General features: G+C 56.3%; 1 protein-coding gene and 1 long non-coding RNA gene across 7 annotated transcripts in view; both read left to right on the top strand.

The window, feature by feature from the left end:
- The first annotated feature begins 392 nt into the window (after positions 1-392).
- MAP2K2 (mitogen-activated protein kinase kinase 2) overlaps positions 393-19,454 on the top strand; it is a 37,739-nt gene continuing 18,677 nt past the window's right edge. For 4 of the 6 annotated variants that reach the window (XR_013409587.1, XR_013409588.1, XM_077979520.1 and 1 more), the window contains exons 1-3: positions 393-740; positions 7,185-7,395; positions 14,982-15,128. Coding sequence is in view for 4 of the 6 variants with exons in the window: in XM_077979520.1 (XP_077835646.1) it covers positions 649-740; positions 7,185-7,395; positions 14,982-15,128 (450 nt within the window). In the remaining 2 variants the exon portion in view is untranslated. The remainder of the gene's footprint in view (positions 741-7,184; positions 7,396-14,981; positions 15,129-19,454) is intronic. The other 2 variants (XM_015122493.3, XM_015122494.3) reach the window with 2 other exon arrangements.
- On the top strand, positions 5,241-6,881 carry LOC144337029 (uncharacterized). The gene is made up of 2 exons (XR_013409622.1): positions 5,241-5,665; positions 6,150-6,881. It is a non-coding gene; the product is annotated as an uncharacterized LOC144337029 (long non-coding RNA).

Below are 19,454 nucleotides of genomic sequence, written 5' to 3'. Positions count from 1 at the left end.
AAGATTAAATGGACTCTGGGTGGGTCTCGTCCACTGTTCTGGGGTCTTTTGGGTTGTCTCAGCCCCAGCCTGGGGCACCACAGGCTCTCAGGAGTCTGGCTCCCTGCCCACCTGTGCTAGACCATCAACCCCCCCGCCCTCATCCATCCGTCTCCTCCCCTGCGCCCGCGCCTCGTGCCCCAGGCGCATGCGCACACGCGCCGTGCGAAGGCAAGCGAATGCGCACGCTCCGGGCACCGCCTCGCCTCGGTGTCCGCCCCTTTCCCCTCCGAAAGGCGGCCTGGGCTTCTGCGCAGGCGCACCGGCCTGGGGTAGGGTCCATCGCGGCTCCCTATCCTGTTATCGCGAGAGGCCGGTCCGCGATCTTGTGGCCGCCCCTCCCCTCCCCCGGCCTCTTGGACTCCGGCTGCGGCGTCAGCCTCTCGCGGGCCTCGGCAGAGGTGGCGGCTCCGGCGCCTCGGCCCCAGCGCCCTTCGGCTACCCTCGGCCCAGGCCCGCAGCGCCGCCCGCCCTCGGCCGCCCCGACGCCGGCCTAGGCCGCGGCCGCAGCCCCGGGCTCGCGTAGGCGCCGATCGCTCCCGGCCCGCCCCCTATGGGCCCCGGCTAGAGGCGCCGCCGCCGCCGCCGCCGCCGGCCCGCGGAGTCCCGATGCTGGCCCGGAGGAAGCCGGTGCTGCCGGCGCTCACCATCAACCCTACCATCGCCGAGGGCCCGTCCCCTACCAGCGAGGGCGCCTCCGAGTGAGTGGGCAGGGGTCGGCCGGAGACTCGGGGTGCACGGTGCAGGGAGCCCTCGGGGAAGGACGGGGCAAGGGGTGCAGGAGGCAGGAGGGTCACGAGGGAGGATGGGGTGAGGGGTGCACGGGGCAGGGAGTTCTCGAGGGGAGGACAGGGCGAGGGATGCAGGGGGCCTTCGAAGGAGGATGGGGCGAGAGGTTCAGGGAACTTTCGGGGGAAGACGGGGCAGGGGGCCCTTGGAGGACGGGCTGAAGGGTGCACAGGGCAGGGGGGTCTGGGCCGGTTATGGGACGAGGATCTTTGAGCAGTGAGATTGGGCGAGGGGAGGTCGTTGTGGTGGAAAAGATGGGGTGTGGGATTCCTGAAAAGTGAAATTGGGATAAGGGGAGTCTCTGAGTAGTGAAGTTGGGGTGAAGGGTGTCTCTAAGAGGAGAGGATGGGGGCAAGGGTCCCTGAGCAGTGAGATTGAGTGAGGGGAGGTCCCTGCAGTGCGGAAGATGGGGTGTGGGGCTTTTGAAAAGTGAAGCTGGGGTGAGCGGAGTCCCTCAGTAGGAAAATCGGAGTGAGGGGTGCCCATAAGGAGAGAACAGGATGAGCAGTGAGATCGGGGTGAGGGGTCTCTTTAAGAGGAGAAAACAGAGTGTGGGGTCCCTGAGTAGTGAAATGAGGGTGAAGGGTTCCTAAGAGGAAAGGACAGAGTGAGGGTTGCCTTAGTCATGAGATGAGGATCAGGGGAGCCCCTGAGTAGGGAAATCGGGGTGCAGGGCGTTCCCAAGAGGAGAGGATGGGGTGAGGGGAGGTTAGGCAGCCCCTGAGGAAGGAATTTGGGCAAGGGGGCTCCAGAGGGGAGAGGATGGGGTGAGGGGTCCCTGAGTGATGAGACTGAAATGGGGTAGGGTCCCTCAGTAATGAGATTGGGCCAAGGAGGTCCCTGTGGGGAAAGACAGGGCATGGAGGCTCTGAGTAGCAGAATGCTGGTGGATCTCTAAGTAGTGAAATGGGGTGTGTGGTCCCTGAATAGTGAAATCAGGGAGATGGGGGGGTCCCTGAGTAATGAGATTGGAATGAGGGGAAATCCCTTTGGGGAAAAGATGGTGTTTGGAGCCCTTAAGTCATGAGATCGGGCCAAGGAGATGTCCTTGCAGAGAGAGGATGGGGTGCAGGGCCCCTGAGTTGTGAGATGGGGTCAAGGGGGTTCCTGAGAGGATAGGATGTATCGGTGGGTACCTGTAGTGGGAAGGATAAGCGAGGGGTGTCCTGTGCAGTGAAATGATAGTGAAACGAGTCCCTCGGGGGAGAGATGGGTGAGGGATTCCCTATGGGGGAAACATGGGGTGGGAGGGTCCCTGGGCCACGAGTTGACAGTGCAGCACCTGGGTGGGGAGGACAGGCTGAGAGGTCCTGGGGGGCGGGGAGCAGTCCTTCTGTGGAATGAGTCCCTGAGTAATGAGGTTGGGGTGGGATGAGGAGGGCACCTAGGGGGCTAAGGTGGGGCAGGGGGGTCCCTTAGGGGAGAGAATAGGCTGAGGGAGGTCCATAGACAACCAGGAAAAAGAGAAGAGAGGAGAGGATGGGGGGCTCCCAGAGGGGTCAGGATGGGGTAGGAGACCCTAGAGGGGTCAGGATAGAAGGGCTGTAGGGGGGATCAGAGTGGGAATTCTGGGGTATCTGAGGACAAGGGGGGGTCCTAGGGGAGTCAGGATGTGGGGGGGCTCTAGCGGGGTCAGGATGGGAGTTCTAGGGGTTCCGGATGGAGGGGTTTCTGCGGGGGTCATCTGGTGGGGTCAGGATGGGGGTTCTAGGGGGCTTATGATGTGGGGGTTTGGGGAGGTCAGGTTGGGGGTCCTAGGGGGGTCATGTTGGGGGGTTCTGGGGGTTCAGAGCAGGGGGTCCTGGGGGATCATGTTGGGGCAACTCTGGGGGGGCCATGGCAGGGGGTCCTAGGGGAGTCATGTTGGGGGATTCTGGGGGGGTCAGGGCAGGGGGTCCTGGGGGGTCATGTTGGGTTCTAGGGGTTCAGAGCAGGGGGTCCTAGGGGAGTCGTGTTGGGTTCTGGGGGTTCAGAGCAGGGGGTCCTAGGGGAGTCGTGTTGGGGCAGTTCTGAGGGGGTCAGAGCAGGGGGTACCGGGGGGTCACATTGGGGGATTCTGGGGCGGTCAGCAGGGGCCCTAGGGAGGTCATGTTGGGGGATTCTAGGGGGTCAGGGCAGGGGGTCCTAGGGGTTTCATGTTGGGTTCTGGGGGGATCAGGACAGGGGGTCCCGGGGGGTCAGGTTGGGCATCTCTGAGAGGGCATCTCCTGCTTGTGGCGGTGCCTGGTGTGTGGAGTCCCTGAAGCTGGAAGTGTGGTGAGGAGACAGGGAAGCTGGCGTGTGAAGAATGAGGAGGCTCGGGGATCAGGGGACCCTGCTGGCCCCTGAAAGCGGAGGTGCAGATTCTGAAGCAGGTGGACTGGAAAACCCTCCTGAGGGGCTGACCCAGTGCAGAAGCTTTGAGGAGGTGGAGGGAGACCAGAGGCCTGGGCGAAGGGGTCAGAGAAAGGGGCATGCTGGGGTTGGGGTCGCGTGCTGGCAGAATCGCACTGCTCCAGGACGAGGGAGGGGACTGGGTGTTGGGGGCACACACTGGTGGGGTCATGCCAGGCTGATCTCTGCACTTACGTTCTGCAGGGCATAGTGGGGCAGGGCAGGACGATCCCCCGGGCCCTTGGCTAGGGTCCGGGTGCCGTACCTGTGGTGTGACCCCTTGAGAACCAGGTGTCAGGGACTGTGGCATGTCTGGTGGCCTCTCCCGCTTGGGGGCCGGCCTTCTGTGACCCGGATGAAGAAGACTCTTGATGCCAATGTGTGCAAGTCAACACGGGCACAGCCAGACACGGGGGCCTGTTCCTCATTCTCCGCACGGAACTCGCCCTTCACATTCTCTTCCGTGTGGGGTTTGATTTCCATCCCTTGAAGGATTACCCCCAGGAGAGGAAGCCGGCTGTAGGGATGCCAAGGTTTGGTTTTGTTTAATAACCACAGTTGGGTTGCCAGCAAATTTCAGATGGATTAGTCAGCTGACTCCGGGATGCATTTTCAGTGTTTTGCGCAGTACTTGAGATCTTCCGAGTGTGCCATCAGAAGTGTGCATTCATGGCCAGGTGCGGTGGCTCACGCCTGTAATCCCAGCTCTTTGGGAGGCCAAGGTGGGTAGATTACTTGAGGCCCGGTGTTCAAGACCAACCTGGCCAATATGGCGAAACCCAGTATCTATTAAAAATGCCAAAAAAAATTAGCTGGGTGTGGTGGCGTACACCTGTAATCCCAGCTACTTGGGAGGCTGAGGCAAGATAATCGCTTGGACCCAGGAGGCAGAGGTTGCAGTGAGCTGAGATCGCACCACTGCACTCCAGCCTGGGCGACAGAGCAAGGCTCTGTCTCAAAAAAAAGAAGTATTCATTTATTCATTCATGTTATTCGTTCATTCATGTCCCCCCCCCTTCTGTCCCACTCCCAGGGTCTCGCCATTCCTGCTGCTTCTGGGTCCTTGTTCAGCAGCTGCTCAGTGAGCACCTACCAGGGCTCTGTTTCCCCTCCTAGGGGACACTGAGATGAGCAGGAGTTGTCCTGACCTGGGGCAGGTGTTGTGACCTGGGGCAGGTTCCTCCACCCCTGTGAGTCTGTTCCCTCCTGCCTGGGCTTCCAGGGATGATGGGGAAAATGGAATGAGATGGTGTGAATGGAATGAGATGGTGTTCGTCCAGCCCAGGAAGCAGTGCCCAGGCCCCTGCCTTCTGGCGAGCTCTTTGCAGCACCAGCTCCAGCGCCATCACCTCATTTCTGGCCTGTGTGTCCCATGGCTTATGCCACTTCCAGCTGTAGGCAAACAGTGGTCAAACTTCGGGATTGGAAGGTTCCAGATGGAAGGAGCCGTCCACGCCTTCATTCCCTGCTTCTGTCCCCTCTATGGCTGTCCACCATGACTTTAGCTCCTTCCGGAATTGGGACCTCTCGAGTTGGCCTGCTCTTCCAGGGAGACGTTTAAAGCTGCACTGCCTGGTTGAGTAGCCCCTGGCTACAGGCAACACATAAAATGAGAATTGCCCAGACCCACAAGAGCATAGGCGCAATAATGCAATAATGCCGTTGTAGATTTCAAAGGCTTAAGATGGAAACAATGTGAAACATTCATTCATTTTTCATACTGGTTGTATGTTGGAAATGATAACATTTTTGATGGGTTAAATCAAATGTGTTATTAAAATTAATTTCACGGTGGCTCAAGCCTGTAATCCCAGCACTTTGGGAGGCCGAGACGGGCAGATCACGAGGTCAGGAGATCGAGACATTCCTGGTTAACATGGTGAAACCCCGTCTCTACTAAAAATTGCAAAAAACTAGCCGGGCAAGGTGGCGGGCGCCTGTAGTCCCAGCTACTCCGGAGGCTGAGGCAGGAGAATGGTGTGAACCCGGGAGGCGGAGCTTGCAGCGAGCCGAGATCCGGCCACTGCACTCCAGCCTGGGCGACAGAGCGAGCCTCCATCTCAAAAATAAAAATAAAAAAAAATAAAAAAATTAATTTCAGCCAGGTATAGTGGCTCACGCCTGTAATCCCAGCACTTTGGGAGGCTGAGGTGGGCAGATCACTTGAGTCCAGGAATTCAAGACCAGTGTGACCAACATGGTGAAACCTTGTTTCTACTAAAAATACAAAAATTAGCTGGGCTTGGTGGCGGGTGCTTATATTCAGCTACTTGGGAGGCTGAGGCAGAAGAGTGGCGTGAACCTGGGAGGCATAGGTTGCAGTGAGCCAAGATCGCACCACTGCACTCCAGCCTGGGTGACAGAGTGAGACTCTGTCTCAAAAAAAATAAATAAACAAAAATTAATTCAAAATAGCCAGACATGATGGCTCACACCTGTGATCCTAGCTACTAGGAAGGCTGAGGTGGGAGGATCACTTGAGGACAGGAGTTGGAGGCTACACTGAGCTATAATCTTGCCACTGCACCCCAGCCTGGGAGACAGAGCAAGACCATGTCTCTAAATAAATGAGATCAGTTCACCTGTTCTTTTTAAACATGGGTACTAGAAGATTTTAATTTGTACACGTGGCTTACATTCCATTTCTTTTGCACTGCACTTGGTTCTTGTGTGCATTGGGCTCAATTGTCTGTTACAGAGAAGTTGTCTGTTACTCCAGGATATGGTTCTGAGTCGAGGCATTTGTGAAAATAGCTTACTGTCGAAAATTCTTGGAATCACCCAATAAAGTGCAATGTACATGCTTGTTTAAATTTTTTTAAATTTTTTTATTGTGTAGAAACAAGGTCTTGCTCTGTCGCCCAGGCTGGAGTGCATTGTCATGATCATGGCTCACTGCAGCCTCAACCTCCTGGGCTCATGTGATCCTCCCACCTCAGCCTCCTGAGTAACTGGAACTACAGGCTTAAGCCACCATGCTCGACTGTAGGTCTCACTTTGTTGCCCAGGCTCGTCATGCTTGTTTTTTGGTTTTTTGGTTTGTTTTGTTTTGAGACAGAGTCTCCCTCTGCTACCCAGGCTGGAGTGCAGTGGGAAGATCTCAGTTCACTGCAACTTCCGCCTCCCGGGTCCAAGCAGTTCTCGTGCCTCAGCCTCCCAAGTGGCTGGGATTGCAGACGTGCACCACCGGGCCTGCCTGGTGCAGCTTTTGTACTGAGCCTTCTGCCTTCCGCTCTCGGTTCTCGTACTGTGCTCAGAACACTTGTTCCTCTATCTCCTGCAAAGACAGGCATCCTGGCCTGGGCTCCGTTCACCTGATCCCTCCCTCGTGTCCTCCCGACATGGTCCGGAGCTTGTGCCCTAGGAAGGAGGCCTCCCAGCTGGGTGTGGTGGCTCACGCCTGTAATCCCAGCACTTTGAGAGGCTGAGGCGGGCAGATCACTTAATGTCAGGAGTTGGAGACCAGCCTGACCAACATGGTGAAACCCCGTCTCTACTGAAAATACAAAATTAGCCAGGCATGGTGGCGGGCGCCTGTAATCTCAGCTACTTGGGAGACTGAGGCAGGAGAATCTCTCAAACCCGGGAGGCGGAGGTTGCAGGGAGCCGAGATCGCACCATTGCATTCCAGTCTGAGCAACAGAGGGAAACTCTGTCTCACAAAAAAAGAAAAAGAAAAAGCAGATGGAGGCCTTTGAGCTGCGGCTTATCCTCGAGATCCTGAGGTCTGCTAGACTTGCTGAGACGGGATCAAGGCAGCATCCTCAGTTCCCGGGGAGCGGCCCTGGATTCTGGTCATTGGTGTGTCTGCTGAGTGTACACAGCATGGATCCTTCTTTCCTTCTACACCACAAACCCCTGAAGTGCAGGAATCCAGTCTGTGTCCTTCTGGGGGCCGGCGCGCCACGGCCACGCGGTAAACGGCCAGGTGGAAAGGTAGACTCTCCCTAGGTAGCTAACCCCTGCCCTGGGGGTCTCTGCAGGGCAAACCTGGTGGACCTGCAGAAGAAGCTGGAGGAGCTGGAACTTGACGAGCAGCAGAAGAAGCGTCTGGAAGCCTTTCTCACCCAGAAAGCCAAGGTCGGCGAACTCAAAGACGATGACTTCGAAAGGATCTCAGAGCTGGGCGCGGGCAACGGCGGGGTGGTCACCAAAGTCCAGCACAGACCCTCGGGCCTCATCATGGCCAGGAAGGTGAGCGCTGCGGGGTCGGAGGTTGGGGAGTGGTGGGGAAGGTTCCCCCTGGAAACAGGAGGGAGGTTGGGAAGGCAGCCGGGTCTCTGCATTCTGATTAGCTCCAGGCTCCATTCCTCATCCCCACCAGGGACTCTAGGTACTGAGAAAGGGCCCAGCTTCTGGGCAGATGGGAACGGTGCCAGCCACACACAGCTGTGCCCTCCGGTGGCTACCTTCTGCCCTGGAGGGCACTTGAAATCCACATTCGCAGAAAGCTAACAAGTGTGAATTTCAGGAATGTGAATGTGTTACGGTTCTCCAGAGAAACAAGCGATGAAGCGTGTGTGCGTTCGCGCCTGTGTGTACAGCCACGCACCTCATGGCGATGGCTCAGCCAATGACAGACCGCCTATGCAGCGGTGGTGACGTAAGATGATCGGGCCATGTCTTTGCCTTCTGTATGTTTATTTTTATTTATTTATTTATTTTTGAGACAGAGTCTCTCTGCTATCCAGGCTGGAGTGCAGTGGCACGATCTTGGCTCACTGCAATCTCCACCTCCTGGGTTCAAGGATTCTCTTGCCTCAGCCTCCCAAGTAGCTGGGATGACAGGCGGACACCACCGTGCCCAGCTAACTTTTTTGTGTTTTTAGTGGAGGCGGAGTGTCGCCATGTTGGCCAGGCTGGTCTGGAACTCCTGACCCCAGGTGATCCGCCCACCTCGGTTCTCTATATTTAGATAAACAGATGCTTATCAGCACCGCACCGTACAGAGTACAAGAGCCTGGGTGTAGAATGGGCTTTCCGGTGTTCACACAGCGACGACCTCGCCCAGGGAGGGATTTCTCAGTGTATCCCCGTCCTTAACGATACTTGACTGTATGTGTAGAGAGAGATTTATTCTAAGGAATTGGCTCACACAGTCCCTGGGCTGGTGGGTCTGAAATCTGCAGGACTGACCAGAGCCCCACGGAACAGCTGACGCTGCGGCTGAGATCCAGGCCCTCCTCTTCGGGGGCCTTGGGCGTGTTTTTTTTGGTTGTTTTTTTTTTCTCTTTTTTCCCCAAGACAGGGTCTCCCTCTGTCGCCCAGGCTAGAGTGCAGTGGTGCGATCATAGCTGACTGCAGACTCCGCCTCCTAGGCTCAAGCGATCCTCCCACCTCAGCATCCTGAGAGTAGCTGGGGCCACAGGTGCACGCCCGGCTAATTGTTTGTTTGTTTTGTAGAGACAGAGTCTCACTATGTTGCCCAAGCTGGTCTTAGACTCCTGGGCTCAAGTGATCCTCCTGCCTCAGCCTGCCAAGTAGCCAGGACTAAAGAGAACACCAGGCCTGAGCTCAGGCGATCCACCCGCCTCGGCCTCCCAAAGTGCTGGGATTACAGGCATGAGCCACTGTGCTTGACCTATATTCTTCTTTTTTTTTTTTTTTTTTTTTTCTTGGCTTACTGCAACCTCCACCTCCTGGGTTCAAGGGATTCTCCTGCCTCAGCCTCCTGAGTAGCTGGGATCACAGGTGTGCACCACCACACCCAGTTAATTTTTGTTTTTTTAGTAGAGATGGGGTTCACTGTGTTGGCCAGGCTGGTCTCGAACTCCTGACCTCAAGTGATCCTCTTGCCTCGGCCTCCCAAAGTGCTGGGATTACAGGCACGAGCCACCGTGCCTGGGCAGGCTTTTCCCTGAAGGCCTTCAGCCGATTGGCTGAGACTCACCCACTCTGGGAGGAGTAATCTGCTTTGCTCAGAGTCTGCCGATTTAAAGGTTAATCACATCTTAAAAACGTACCTTCCCAGCAACCTCTAGACTGGCGTTTGACGACGAGGCACCGTGGTCTCACCCAGGAGACGCATAAAGCTGACTGTCACCCCACTCTTTGAGAATTTGCAAGCCCTGGCGCTGACAGCCCCCGAGCTTAGTCATCCCGGGCTCCTGGGCCATGATGCAGCCTCTGCTCTGTGTTTGAGAAGAGTGCCCAGGGGATACAGGGAGGTTGTGACCACTCGGGGACAGCGGCTCTTAAACACATAAGCAGAGGACTTAGTGTTGACGGGGCGTTCAGCTCCTCACCTGTGTTCTTGCAGACATAGAATGCTGCCTCTTCCTGGAAGCCCACCATCCTGTAGTCCCCCAAACTGGGGGAACCTGACCGCACCCAGTCCTGTGGGTCCGCGCAGGTGGCAGCATTGCTGGGGGGCCCTGCCTTCCTCGGGAGCAGCGGCTCAGCTCCTGCGGGGATTTAGCTCTGCAGCTCTGTCTTCTGGCCTCTAGAGTGCCACCCTCCCTCCCTCCTGAAGTCTGCAGCCGCGGACTTGCTATTTCTGTCCCCGTGCTGCAGGCAGCCTCTTCCAAACCAGAGCAGCCTTGGAAAGCTCAGGTCCGCCTCCGCCCGAAGCACCGGGAGGAAAAAAGCAAGCTTGTGGTTGACAGAGCCACAGCAGGGCCTTGAGACAGAGTGCCAGTCCCCGTGTGTGCCAGGGACCCTCGGGCTTCTCAGGGAGCCTCCAGTGGTCCTTGATGGGCTGGGCAGTGGACATGAACCCAGTGCTTGCTGCATCAGCAGCTCCTGCTCCTGCTGACCGGCACAGGTGAAGACGGGCTCACCTGCAGCTTTACCACAGCCGGGAAAGGGAGGTCGGGGCCTTTAAACCTGAGGGCAGGCGTGGCTGGGCAGGCTCTGTGGTCTGGTGCATGGGGACGTCCCAGCGTCGGCTCTGGGGTTTGGTTCTGTCCTTCCGTCATGAAGCTGTCATTCACCTTGGGGAAGGCGGGGAAAGGGCACACAGGACTGTCGGTACTATTTTTGCAACTTCCTGTGCTTCTATAATTCTTTCAAAATTAGGTTTTCTTCTAAGCGCCTGCAGACTCGGGGGTGGGAGAGGATGCGTTGAGCGCGCGGGCTCAGCAGCTCTGGCTGCTATGCAGGTGGGACTGCGAGGGCTCCTTTCATCTCATCTTATTTATTTACTTATTTTTATTTTTATTTATTTATTTTTTTGAGACAGAGTCTCGCTCTGTCACCCAGACTGGAGTGCAGTGGCGTGATCTTGGCTCACTGCAACCTCCACCTCACAGGTTCAAGCGATTCTCCTGCCTCAGCCTCCTGAGTAGCTGGGATTACAGGTGCCCACCACCATGCCCAGCTACTTTTTGTATTTTTAGTAGAGACGAGGTTTCACCATGTTGGCCAGGCTGGTCTCGAACTCCCGACCTCAAGGATTCCACCCATCTTGGCCTCCCAGATTGTTGGGATTACAGGCGTGAGCCACTGCGCCTGGCCCAGTCTCAGTGTTTAAGGTCATGCTGGCTTGTGAGTGTCTTCTTGGCCTGACGGTGGCCTCTGACCCCCTCCCATTGGAGCGGCACCCCTGCATTCCCTGCATTCCCTGGGCCGGGGAGACAGGTGAAGAACTTGCTGCTTGTTACGCACGTGGGGCTTGAGTTGCCCGTGCTCGTAGCAGAGGTGGGTTGGTTGGTTCTTGCTTCTGAGTTCCTCCACTCCGCCGTAGCTCACTTCCAGGGTGGTGGTCACACGGCCTGCCCAAGGCCACCTCACAGTACCAGCTGCTGTCTCACAAGTGGTGACCTGAGCGAAGCCACTGCCAACACCTTTGACGCATGTTCTCATTGAAATTGAGCATCAGCCCCGTTTTGCAGTTAAAAAAAACCGAGGCTGAGTGGGGTCAGTGACCGAATTGGATTTGAACCCTCTTGGACTTGGGAGCGGCTGCCAGGGCATAGCCTCCGGAATCCATTGCACGTCCCCTAGCTGGCCACCACTCCCATCCTGTGTATTCATTTTAAAATCTCTTTTAGAGAGGAAGGCTTGCCATGTTGCCCAGTGTTGAACTCCTGGCCTGAAGCAATCCTCCCGCCTCAGCCTCCCAAAGCACTGGAATTACAGATGTGAGCCACTGCATCGGGCTCTGTTCCGATTTTTACAACAGCTAATTCAGAATGTTTGGAAGCGCAGTGTGGGCCACACGTGACTGTGGGCTACATCCAGCTCTGGAGCTGTCAGTTTCTGATCCATGATTTACGATATTGCTGAGCTCATTCCAGACCCAGGCCTGCGGGGCGGCAGCCTGGTCCTCGTCCCACTCCGGCTCTCGCGGACACTCAGTGAAGCTCTTTCCTCTCCTTTCCTACTCCAAATGCCCAACCCCACCCCTGGCCCAAATTCCTCATTCTTCTGTAGAAACCGTGTCCACCTCCGAGCCAGGTCTGGCATTCAGTTTTAACACCCTGACACCACCCGCATTTAATCAGCTATTAGAGCTGGCAGGGCCTGGGCTGTGGTGTCCTGGAAAGAATACGGGCTGCAGTGTTCCCCGAGGCAGCCCCCATCCTGACTTAGCAGCTAATGCCACTGGGAACATGGCTCCGAGGCTCCGAACCTGGGCTTGCTCAGTCAGCAGGAGCGGGACAGCCCACCCGTCCCCCGGGGTTGTCAGGGTGAACTTCAGAGGGTGCAGGTGCTCAGGAACGCCCCCTCCCTGCCTGTCTGTCTTCCTTTCCCGTCGCACACCCTCAGTGGTGGCTGCCTGTTCATCTGGAATGCTTGCTCGACAGGCCCCAGGTATTACAGAACCATTAAAACTGAGATCACTCTGCAGCCGCCCTGTGCAGACCGGCCTCCCGCACATCTGCTACTTACTACAGCCTTCCAGAAGGCCTGTCGCTTCCGACGGCCTCATTTCACGTTAGGGGCTCCTGGGTTCCAAGGCCTCTGGGATCCCTCCCAGTGCCTGTCCGCCACTTCCTCTCCTCAATCACGGCTTGTGACGGCCGGCCGAACACGCGCTCTTTCCTGCTTCTTGTCACCCATCTATGGCTCCTTTGAAGTTTTTGGTCAGGAGCTGAGCCGTCCAAGACAGCAGCCCCCGGTCAGATGTGGCTACTGGGCTCTTACAATGCAGTCAGTCCGGATGTGCTGAACGTGGAAAACACGCACCAAGCTTCACACAAGGTGTGAAAACAAACGTGGCCTTTTCTTTCTTTCTTTTTTTTTTTTTTTTGAGACGGAGTCTTGCACTGTTGCCCAGGCTGGAGTGCAGTGGCGCGATCTCGGTTCACTGCAATCTCCGCCTCCCGGGTTCACGCCATTCTCCTGCCTCAGCCTCCCGAGTAGCTGGGACTACAGGCGCCCGCCACCATGCCGCTAATTTTTTGTATTTTTAGTTGAGACGGGGTTTCACCGTGGTCTCGATCTTCTGACCTCCTGATCTGCCCGCCTCGGCCTCCCAAAGTGCTGGGATTACAGGCGTGAGCCACTACACCCGGCCCAAATGTGGCCTTTTCAAGTAAATCTCCCAACCTCCACGTGAACATCCAAGCTTCAGTACCGGGCCCTTGTGGAATGGGAGTGGGCACCTCTCAGATACAGCCTGGCTGTAGGGGAGAGCATCCTAGGGTGCTGGGGTGGCCCTGGGGCCTGTGGAGTCACCATGAGGGAGTGGAGTAGCCCAGGGGCCCTGTCTGGAGCTGGACTCTGCAGGCTGGCCTGAGGCGAGAAGCCAGAGCTACAGGGGCAGGCGGTGCCAGGGCTGCAGTCAAGGTGGGACACCCTTTGCCTGAGGAGCGGCTGGGTGGGGGGAGCTGGGCACTGTGCCCCTGGTCCCTGCCACGCTTTTCAAGGTCACAGGCCTGGAGCAGGGGGCACACCCCACACATGCCCTGTGCTGTGGCCACGGTCAGCCTCCTGCTGCCCCGAACACAGCGAGGGCTCCTTCATGCCTCCGTGCCCGCTGACAGGCGGCTCTTTGTCCCTCTGCCTGGAACACCCTCCCCCATCTCCTCCTCACGGTGACTGTCCTTCCTCAAGGCCCGGCCCCAGTGTCGCCTCCTTGTTTCTGCTCCTCGGGCACCCGGATTGCTTCTCCTTGGCGGCATTTTTGCCACGTCGAGGTGGTCTGACCCATTCCTGTTCCCGTCCTGAGCCCGGGTCTCCCCCAGGAAGGAGCCGTCTCCGTCTCAGTCCGTGGCTGTTTCTTCACTGACTGCACACCTGGGCCTGGCTTTGCCTCCGTGGCAGATGAGTGGAAACCATGACTTTTTCTTGTCTTATTGCAGCGGCTGGAGTGGGACGCTCTGATTCTCCAGAGCGCTGGCCCAAAGCCTTAGGCTGCTCCTTGCCGTGTGGGGGGTCCTGCCTCTCCTGGGGCTTGTCCATGGGGTTAGGGGTTGCTCGTGGTGTTTTATCTGATGTCCTTTCTGCACCTTTTTTTTTTTTTTTGAGATGGAATCTCACTCTGTCTCCTGAGTTCAAGTGATTCTCCTGCCTCAGCCTCCTGAGTAGCTGGGATTACAGGTGCCTGACTAATTTTTTGTATTTTTAGTAGAGATGGGAATTCACCATGTTGGCCAGGCTGGTCGCGAACTCCTAACCTGGTGATTCGCCTGCCTTGGCCTCCCAGAATGCTGGGATTACAGGCGTGAGCCACTGCGCCTGGCCAATTTTTTTGTATTTTTAGTAGAGACGGGGTTTCCCCATGTTAGGCTGTTCTTAAACCCCTGACCTCAAGCAGTCCACCCGCCTCAGCCTCCCAGAGTGCTGGGATTTCAGGTGTGAGCCACCACGCCAGGCTCCTTTCTGACCTCTTGAGTGGATCTTTGGCTTCTTGCCTTTTTAAAGTGGCACCAGGGTCAGTTTGATGAAGATTTCCCCTGCCGTCTTGAACTTGGGTGGAAGGAGAGGGAGAATCCTCAGGGGCGTCCGCGGCTCTGTGTGCCTAACGTCTCCACGGGGTGTCTCCAGCTTGAGGGTGGGAAGGGGCTCGAGATAGACCCACCCCAAGCAGGGAGAGGGCTGGAGGGGAGCCATTGCCCTGCCTCCCTCCTGGGAAAGGTGAGCACTTTGTCAAAGTCTGGTTTGACGGGGAAAAACGCTTTCACACAGCTCCCACTACAACTGAGTGGGAATTAAGTATTTGCTTCGTTGGTCTTTTTTGAAAACAGGTTTATTGAGGTGTAATTCACATACCTTACAGTGTCCCCTTTGAAAGTGTGTGACTCAGTGGATTGTAGTATATTCATGACATTGTCCTCATCATCACAGTCAATTTCACAGTATTCCATCACCCCAGAAAGAACTCTGTCCTCATCAGCAGTCACCCCCATCCCCTCCTCCAGCCCCCGCCACCCATGCATCCCCTTCCTGTCCCTGGATCAGTCTGTCCTGGACAGTTCATAGAAATGGGATCACATACTGTGTGGCCTTTTGTGTCTGGCATCTCGCACTAAGTGTGACACCCTCAGGGTCCATCCACGCCGTGGCCGGGGTCAAGGCCTGGTTCCTTTTTACGGCTGAGTCCTGTTTCGGTGGGGGATGGGCTGCGCTGGGTTGGCCTGCTCTGCCCTGAGTGGGCGCCTGGGCTCTTTCCACCCTTGCCTGCTGTGAATCGTGGTGGTATGAGCGCTTGTGGACACGTTTCTGTGCGGACGCACGTGTCCACTTCTCCTAGGCGAACATCTAGGGGTGGAATTGCGGAGCGGGGGCTGAGTTGGTCTTGACCACTGTTGTGAACGCCTGCAGAGCAGAGGCCCCAAATGTCCTCATCCCATTTTCGGGCGCCCCCAAGCTGGTCTCCCCCCTCTCCCCGGCAGCTGATCCACCTTGAGATCAAGCCGGCCATCCGGAACCAGATCATCCGCGAGCTGCAGGTCCTGCATGAGTGCAACTCGCCGTACATCGTGGGCTTCTACGGGGCCTTCTACAGCGACGGGGAGATCAGCATCTGCATGGAGCACATGGTGAGTGCATCCGGGACAGAGGCAGGGGCAGGGCCTCCCTGGAATAGAGCATGTTGGGGAGAAGGAAGGCTCCCCCTCATGACCCCTTTCCTCGGAGGCAGCAGTGCGCCGGCTTCCAGGGGATGCCATACAGCTGTGTATATAGATGCTTTGGTTTTGTTTTGTTTCCTTTTGTGTTTTTTGAGAGCCAGTCTCACTGTGTCGCCCGGGCTGGAGTCTAGTAGTGCCGCAATCTCGGCTCACTGCAACCCCACCTCCCAGGTTCAAGCCATTCTCCTGACTCAGCCTCCCGAGCAGCTGGGATTACAGGTGCCCACCACCATGCTGGCTAATTTTTGTATTTTTAGTAGAAACAGGGTTTCACCATGTTGGCCAGGCTGGTCTCAAACTCCTGACCTGAAGTGATCCTCCTGCCTCGACCTCCCAAAGTGCTGGGATGACAGGCATGAGCCGCCGCGCCCGGCCAATGATTTTGTTTTTTAAGCACTCATGCCTTCCTCCCGGCTTTGCTTTTTCTCTTGCTGTATCCCGGGTATCGTTAGGACAGCAGAGAGGGAAAACACTCCCGTTTTGGGGGTCACGTAGGTTGTTTCCAGTCTCTGCCCCATCTCAAGTAACAAGGTACTGACTCGCAGGCAAACCTGTGAGGTTAAACCGTGTGAGGGAATTGCTGGGTTCCAGGGCAGATGCGATTAAAAATTGATCATTATCAGGCCGGGCACAGTGGCTCATGCCTGTAATCAGGATCTTTTAAGCCCAGGAGTTCGAGACCAGCCTGGGCGACAGAGTGAGAAACCATCTCTATAATTGAAAATATTAAGTGAGTGTGGTGGCACGTGCCTGTTTTAAGATTTTTAACAACATTTAAAAATGGGGATAAAAGTAGCGCCAGCTACATGAGAGGCTGAGGCAGGAAGCTCCCTTGAGCCCGGGAGGTTGAGGCTACGGTGAGCTTTGGTCACGCCGCTACACTCCAGCCTGGGCAGCAGAGCGAGACGCTGTCTCAAAACAAAACTAAGCTGATGACCGTTTTTAAATGGCCTTCTCAGGAAGGTGTGGCAGTCTGAGCTTGTCAAGGCGGGTCTGTGCCTCCCCCAGCTCAGATCTGTGGGATCACAGTCTCTAGGGTGGGGCACAGGCACCCCCTCCATGGACTCCGATGTGCCCCCTTGTTAAGACTGTCTGGCCGGCCGGACGCGGTGGCTCAAGCCTGTAATCCCAGCACTTTGGGAGGCCGAGACGGGCGGATCACGAGGTCAGGAGATCAAGACCATCCTGGCTAACACGGTGAAACCCCGTCTCTACTAAAAAATACAAAAAACTAGCCAGGCGAAGTGGCGGGTGCCTGTAGTCCCAGCTACTCGGGAGGCTGAGGCAGGAGAATGGCGTGAACCCGAGAGGAGGAGCTTGCAGTGAGCTGAGATCCGGCCACTGCACTCCAGCCTGGGTGACAGAGCAAGACTCCGTCTCAAAAAAAAAAAAAAAAAAAGACTGTCTGGCCTTGAAGCTCAGAAGTGGGTAAGATTGGGTGGAACAAAAGGAGAAGTGGCCAGAGCTCAAAACCCCGGAGGAAACGCTGCCGACCCCGCTACACCGAGCTCATCAGGTATCAGACTGCCCGCCACACGGCATCCTTTGCAAAACCAGAATGCTTGGGTGACACCCTGCAAACGTGCGATCCCCTTTGACAATTTTGTAATAAAGGCAGGAAGTGAATTTGAGCAAGGCCCCCACATAGCCATGTGACTCGGGCAAGGCGGCACCCGCCTTGGAACCCCTTTCCCGCCAGCAAGGGAGAGACCTGGCGTCTGCCCCGCTGCTCGCAGAGTCACGGTGCCGGCGGCATCAAAGGGCGAGGAAAGGATGAGGAAGTGCTTTGTGGTCTGAGGTGGTCCCTCTGTCATGTAGTGCTCCCCATTCCTCCTCGTCTTCCTCGTCTTCCCGCTCCTCGCGCCCATCAGGCACCCGCTCTACTCAGGAGTTTCGTCCTCCCCTCATGTGGCTGACTCAGCTCTGAAGACCCCTGCTTCCCATGCGGAAACGGGAGAGCATGGCAACCCTCCCCCAACCTCTGTTCTTGGTGAATTTAAAATGGGGGTTCCCTGAGTGGGTGCTGGCACCCCAGGGGACACCACACAGACCACCAAGCTGCAAGAGGGAGACACAGGCCATGCTGTCTGTGTTTATGGGGTGCATTCTTTAAAAGTTCCAAGTTTGTCTAGCCAGGGGTGGTGGCTTACACTTGTAATCCCAGCACTTTAGGAGGCCAAGGTGGGAGGATCACCTGAGGTCAGGAGTTCAAGACCAGCCTGGCCAACATGGTGAAACCCTGTCTCTACTAAAAATGTAAAAATTAGCCAGGTACGGTGGCGAGTGCCTGTAATCCCAGCTACTCAGGAGGCTGAGGCAGGAGAATCGCTGGACTCTGGGAGGCAGAGGTTGCAGTGAGCCGAGATCGCACCACTGTACTCCAACAACAGAGTGAGGCTCCATCTCAAAAAAAAAAAAAAAAAAATGTGGCCCACGCCTATAATCCCAGCACTTTAGGAGGCTGAGGTGGGTGAATCACTTAAGCTCAGGAGTCCAAGAGTAGCCTGGGCAATGTAGTGAAGCCCCATCTCTACGAAAGGACAGAAATTAGCCAGGTGTGGTGTGCACGCCTGTAGTCCCAGCTACTCAGGACAAGAGTCGGTTGAACGCTGGAGGCGGAGCTTGCCGTGAGCTGATGGCGCCACTGCACTCCAGCCTGGGCGACAGAGCAAGACTGTCTCAAAAAAAAAGTCGGCCAGGCGCGGTGGCTCACGCCTGTCATCCCAGCACTTTGGGAGGCTGAGGCGGGTGGATCACGAGGTCAGGAGATTGAGACCATCCTGGCTAACATGGTGAAACCCCGTGTCTACTAAAAAAAAAAATACAAAAAAAATTAGCCGGGCGAAGTGGCGGGCGCCTGTAGTCCCATCTACTCAGGAGGCTGAGGCAGGAGAATGGCGTGAACCTGGGAGGCGGAGCTTGCAGTGAGCCAAGATGGCGCCACTGCACTCCAGCCTGGGCGACAGAGTGAGATTCCGTCTCAAAAAAAAAAAAAAAAGAACTAAAAAAAACAATGTGGAACATGTTGATTTTAAAGCATCAGGTGAGCCCTGACAGGGCAGCATCCTAGGAAGTAAAGCCATCCAAGGGGGCCATCCCTGCCACCCTCGCCGGCCCTGTGAATCCTCTCTATGCTGAACGGTGCCCTCGGAATTCACCCATGTGCCCATAGGTTTCCACGGCAGGGCCTGCCCAGCACCTGATTCATTCCCTTCCAGGCCACCCCAGTGAGGCAAAGAGGCAGCTTAGCACCAGGGCTGAGGATGGGCGTCCAGATGAGGTCTCGGCCCCACTGCTCACTCTCATCACGAGTTCAGGACAGGACTCTTGCTGCTTCTGCTGTGAAGCTGAGGGAGGCGGTAGTCCCTGCTGGGGTGAGGACTATGTGAACTCTCCCCAGGATGGCACTTGGCACGCACGGGGTGTTGCATCCGTGTCCTGGGGCCATTTCCCTGTATTTCTATGCAATTGCCCCATATTTCTGTGTCGTCTTTATTTTCTTTTATTTGGGGAGTAGGGGGGTACAAGGTCTCTCTCTGTCACCCAGGCTGGAGTGCAGTGGCATGATCCTAGCTCACTGCAGCCTGCACCTCTTGGGCTCAAGCGATCCTCCTGCCTCAGCCTTCCAAGGAGCTGGGACTACAGGTGCACCAGCACGCTCAGGTAGTTTTTTAAGTTTTTTGTAGATATGGGATCTCACTATGTTGCCCAGGCTGATCTTGAACTCCTGGGCTCAAATGATTCTCCCGCCTCAGCCTCCCAAAGTGCTGGGATTACAGGGGTGAGCCACCGTGCGCAGTCATGTGTTTATATAAAATGGCCAGCACTTGTTGGTGACTGGAGCTTAGGAACAGTGGGGCTGGCTGCTTCCCTTGGGCCTGAACCTATTGCTGGATAACTCGGGGCAAGAACCCAGTGGACACTGGGACCTCATGGGATGGGAGAGGAGAGCCAGTGACTTAGGGACCTCATAGAGGTGCCCCTTGGCCTTTCTCGGGGTCTCGTGAAATCTGCTGAGGAATGCCCACGTTGTTCTGCAGTAATGGAAACTGGACGTGTCCATCACTAAGGGAGCGATTCAAGAATGATATTTGGCTGCTTTGCAGTGGCAAAGTGAAATCCACAAGGGTGTACTGAATGGGAGTATCCCCAAATACAACACTACTCATGTAGTGGAGGGGTGGTTGTAGAAAATAAACATCTCATGGGCTGGGCACCGTGGCTCACGTTTATAAT

This window comes from Macaca mulatta, chromosome 19, assembly GCF_049350105.2.
Source record: "Macaca mulatta isolate MMU2019108-1 chromosome 19, T2T-MMU8v2.0, whole genome shotgun sequence".
In the NCBI taxonomy this organism is placed as follows: Eukaryota; Metazoa; Chordata; class Mammalia; order Primates; family Cercopithecidae; genus Macaca; species Macaca mulatta.
This window is presented reverse-complemented; position numbering and strand designations above follow the sequence as displayed.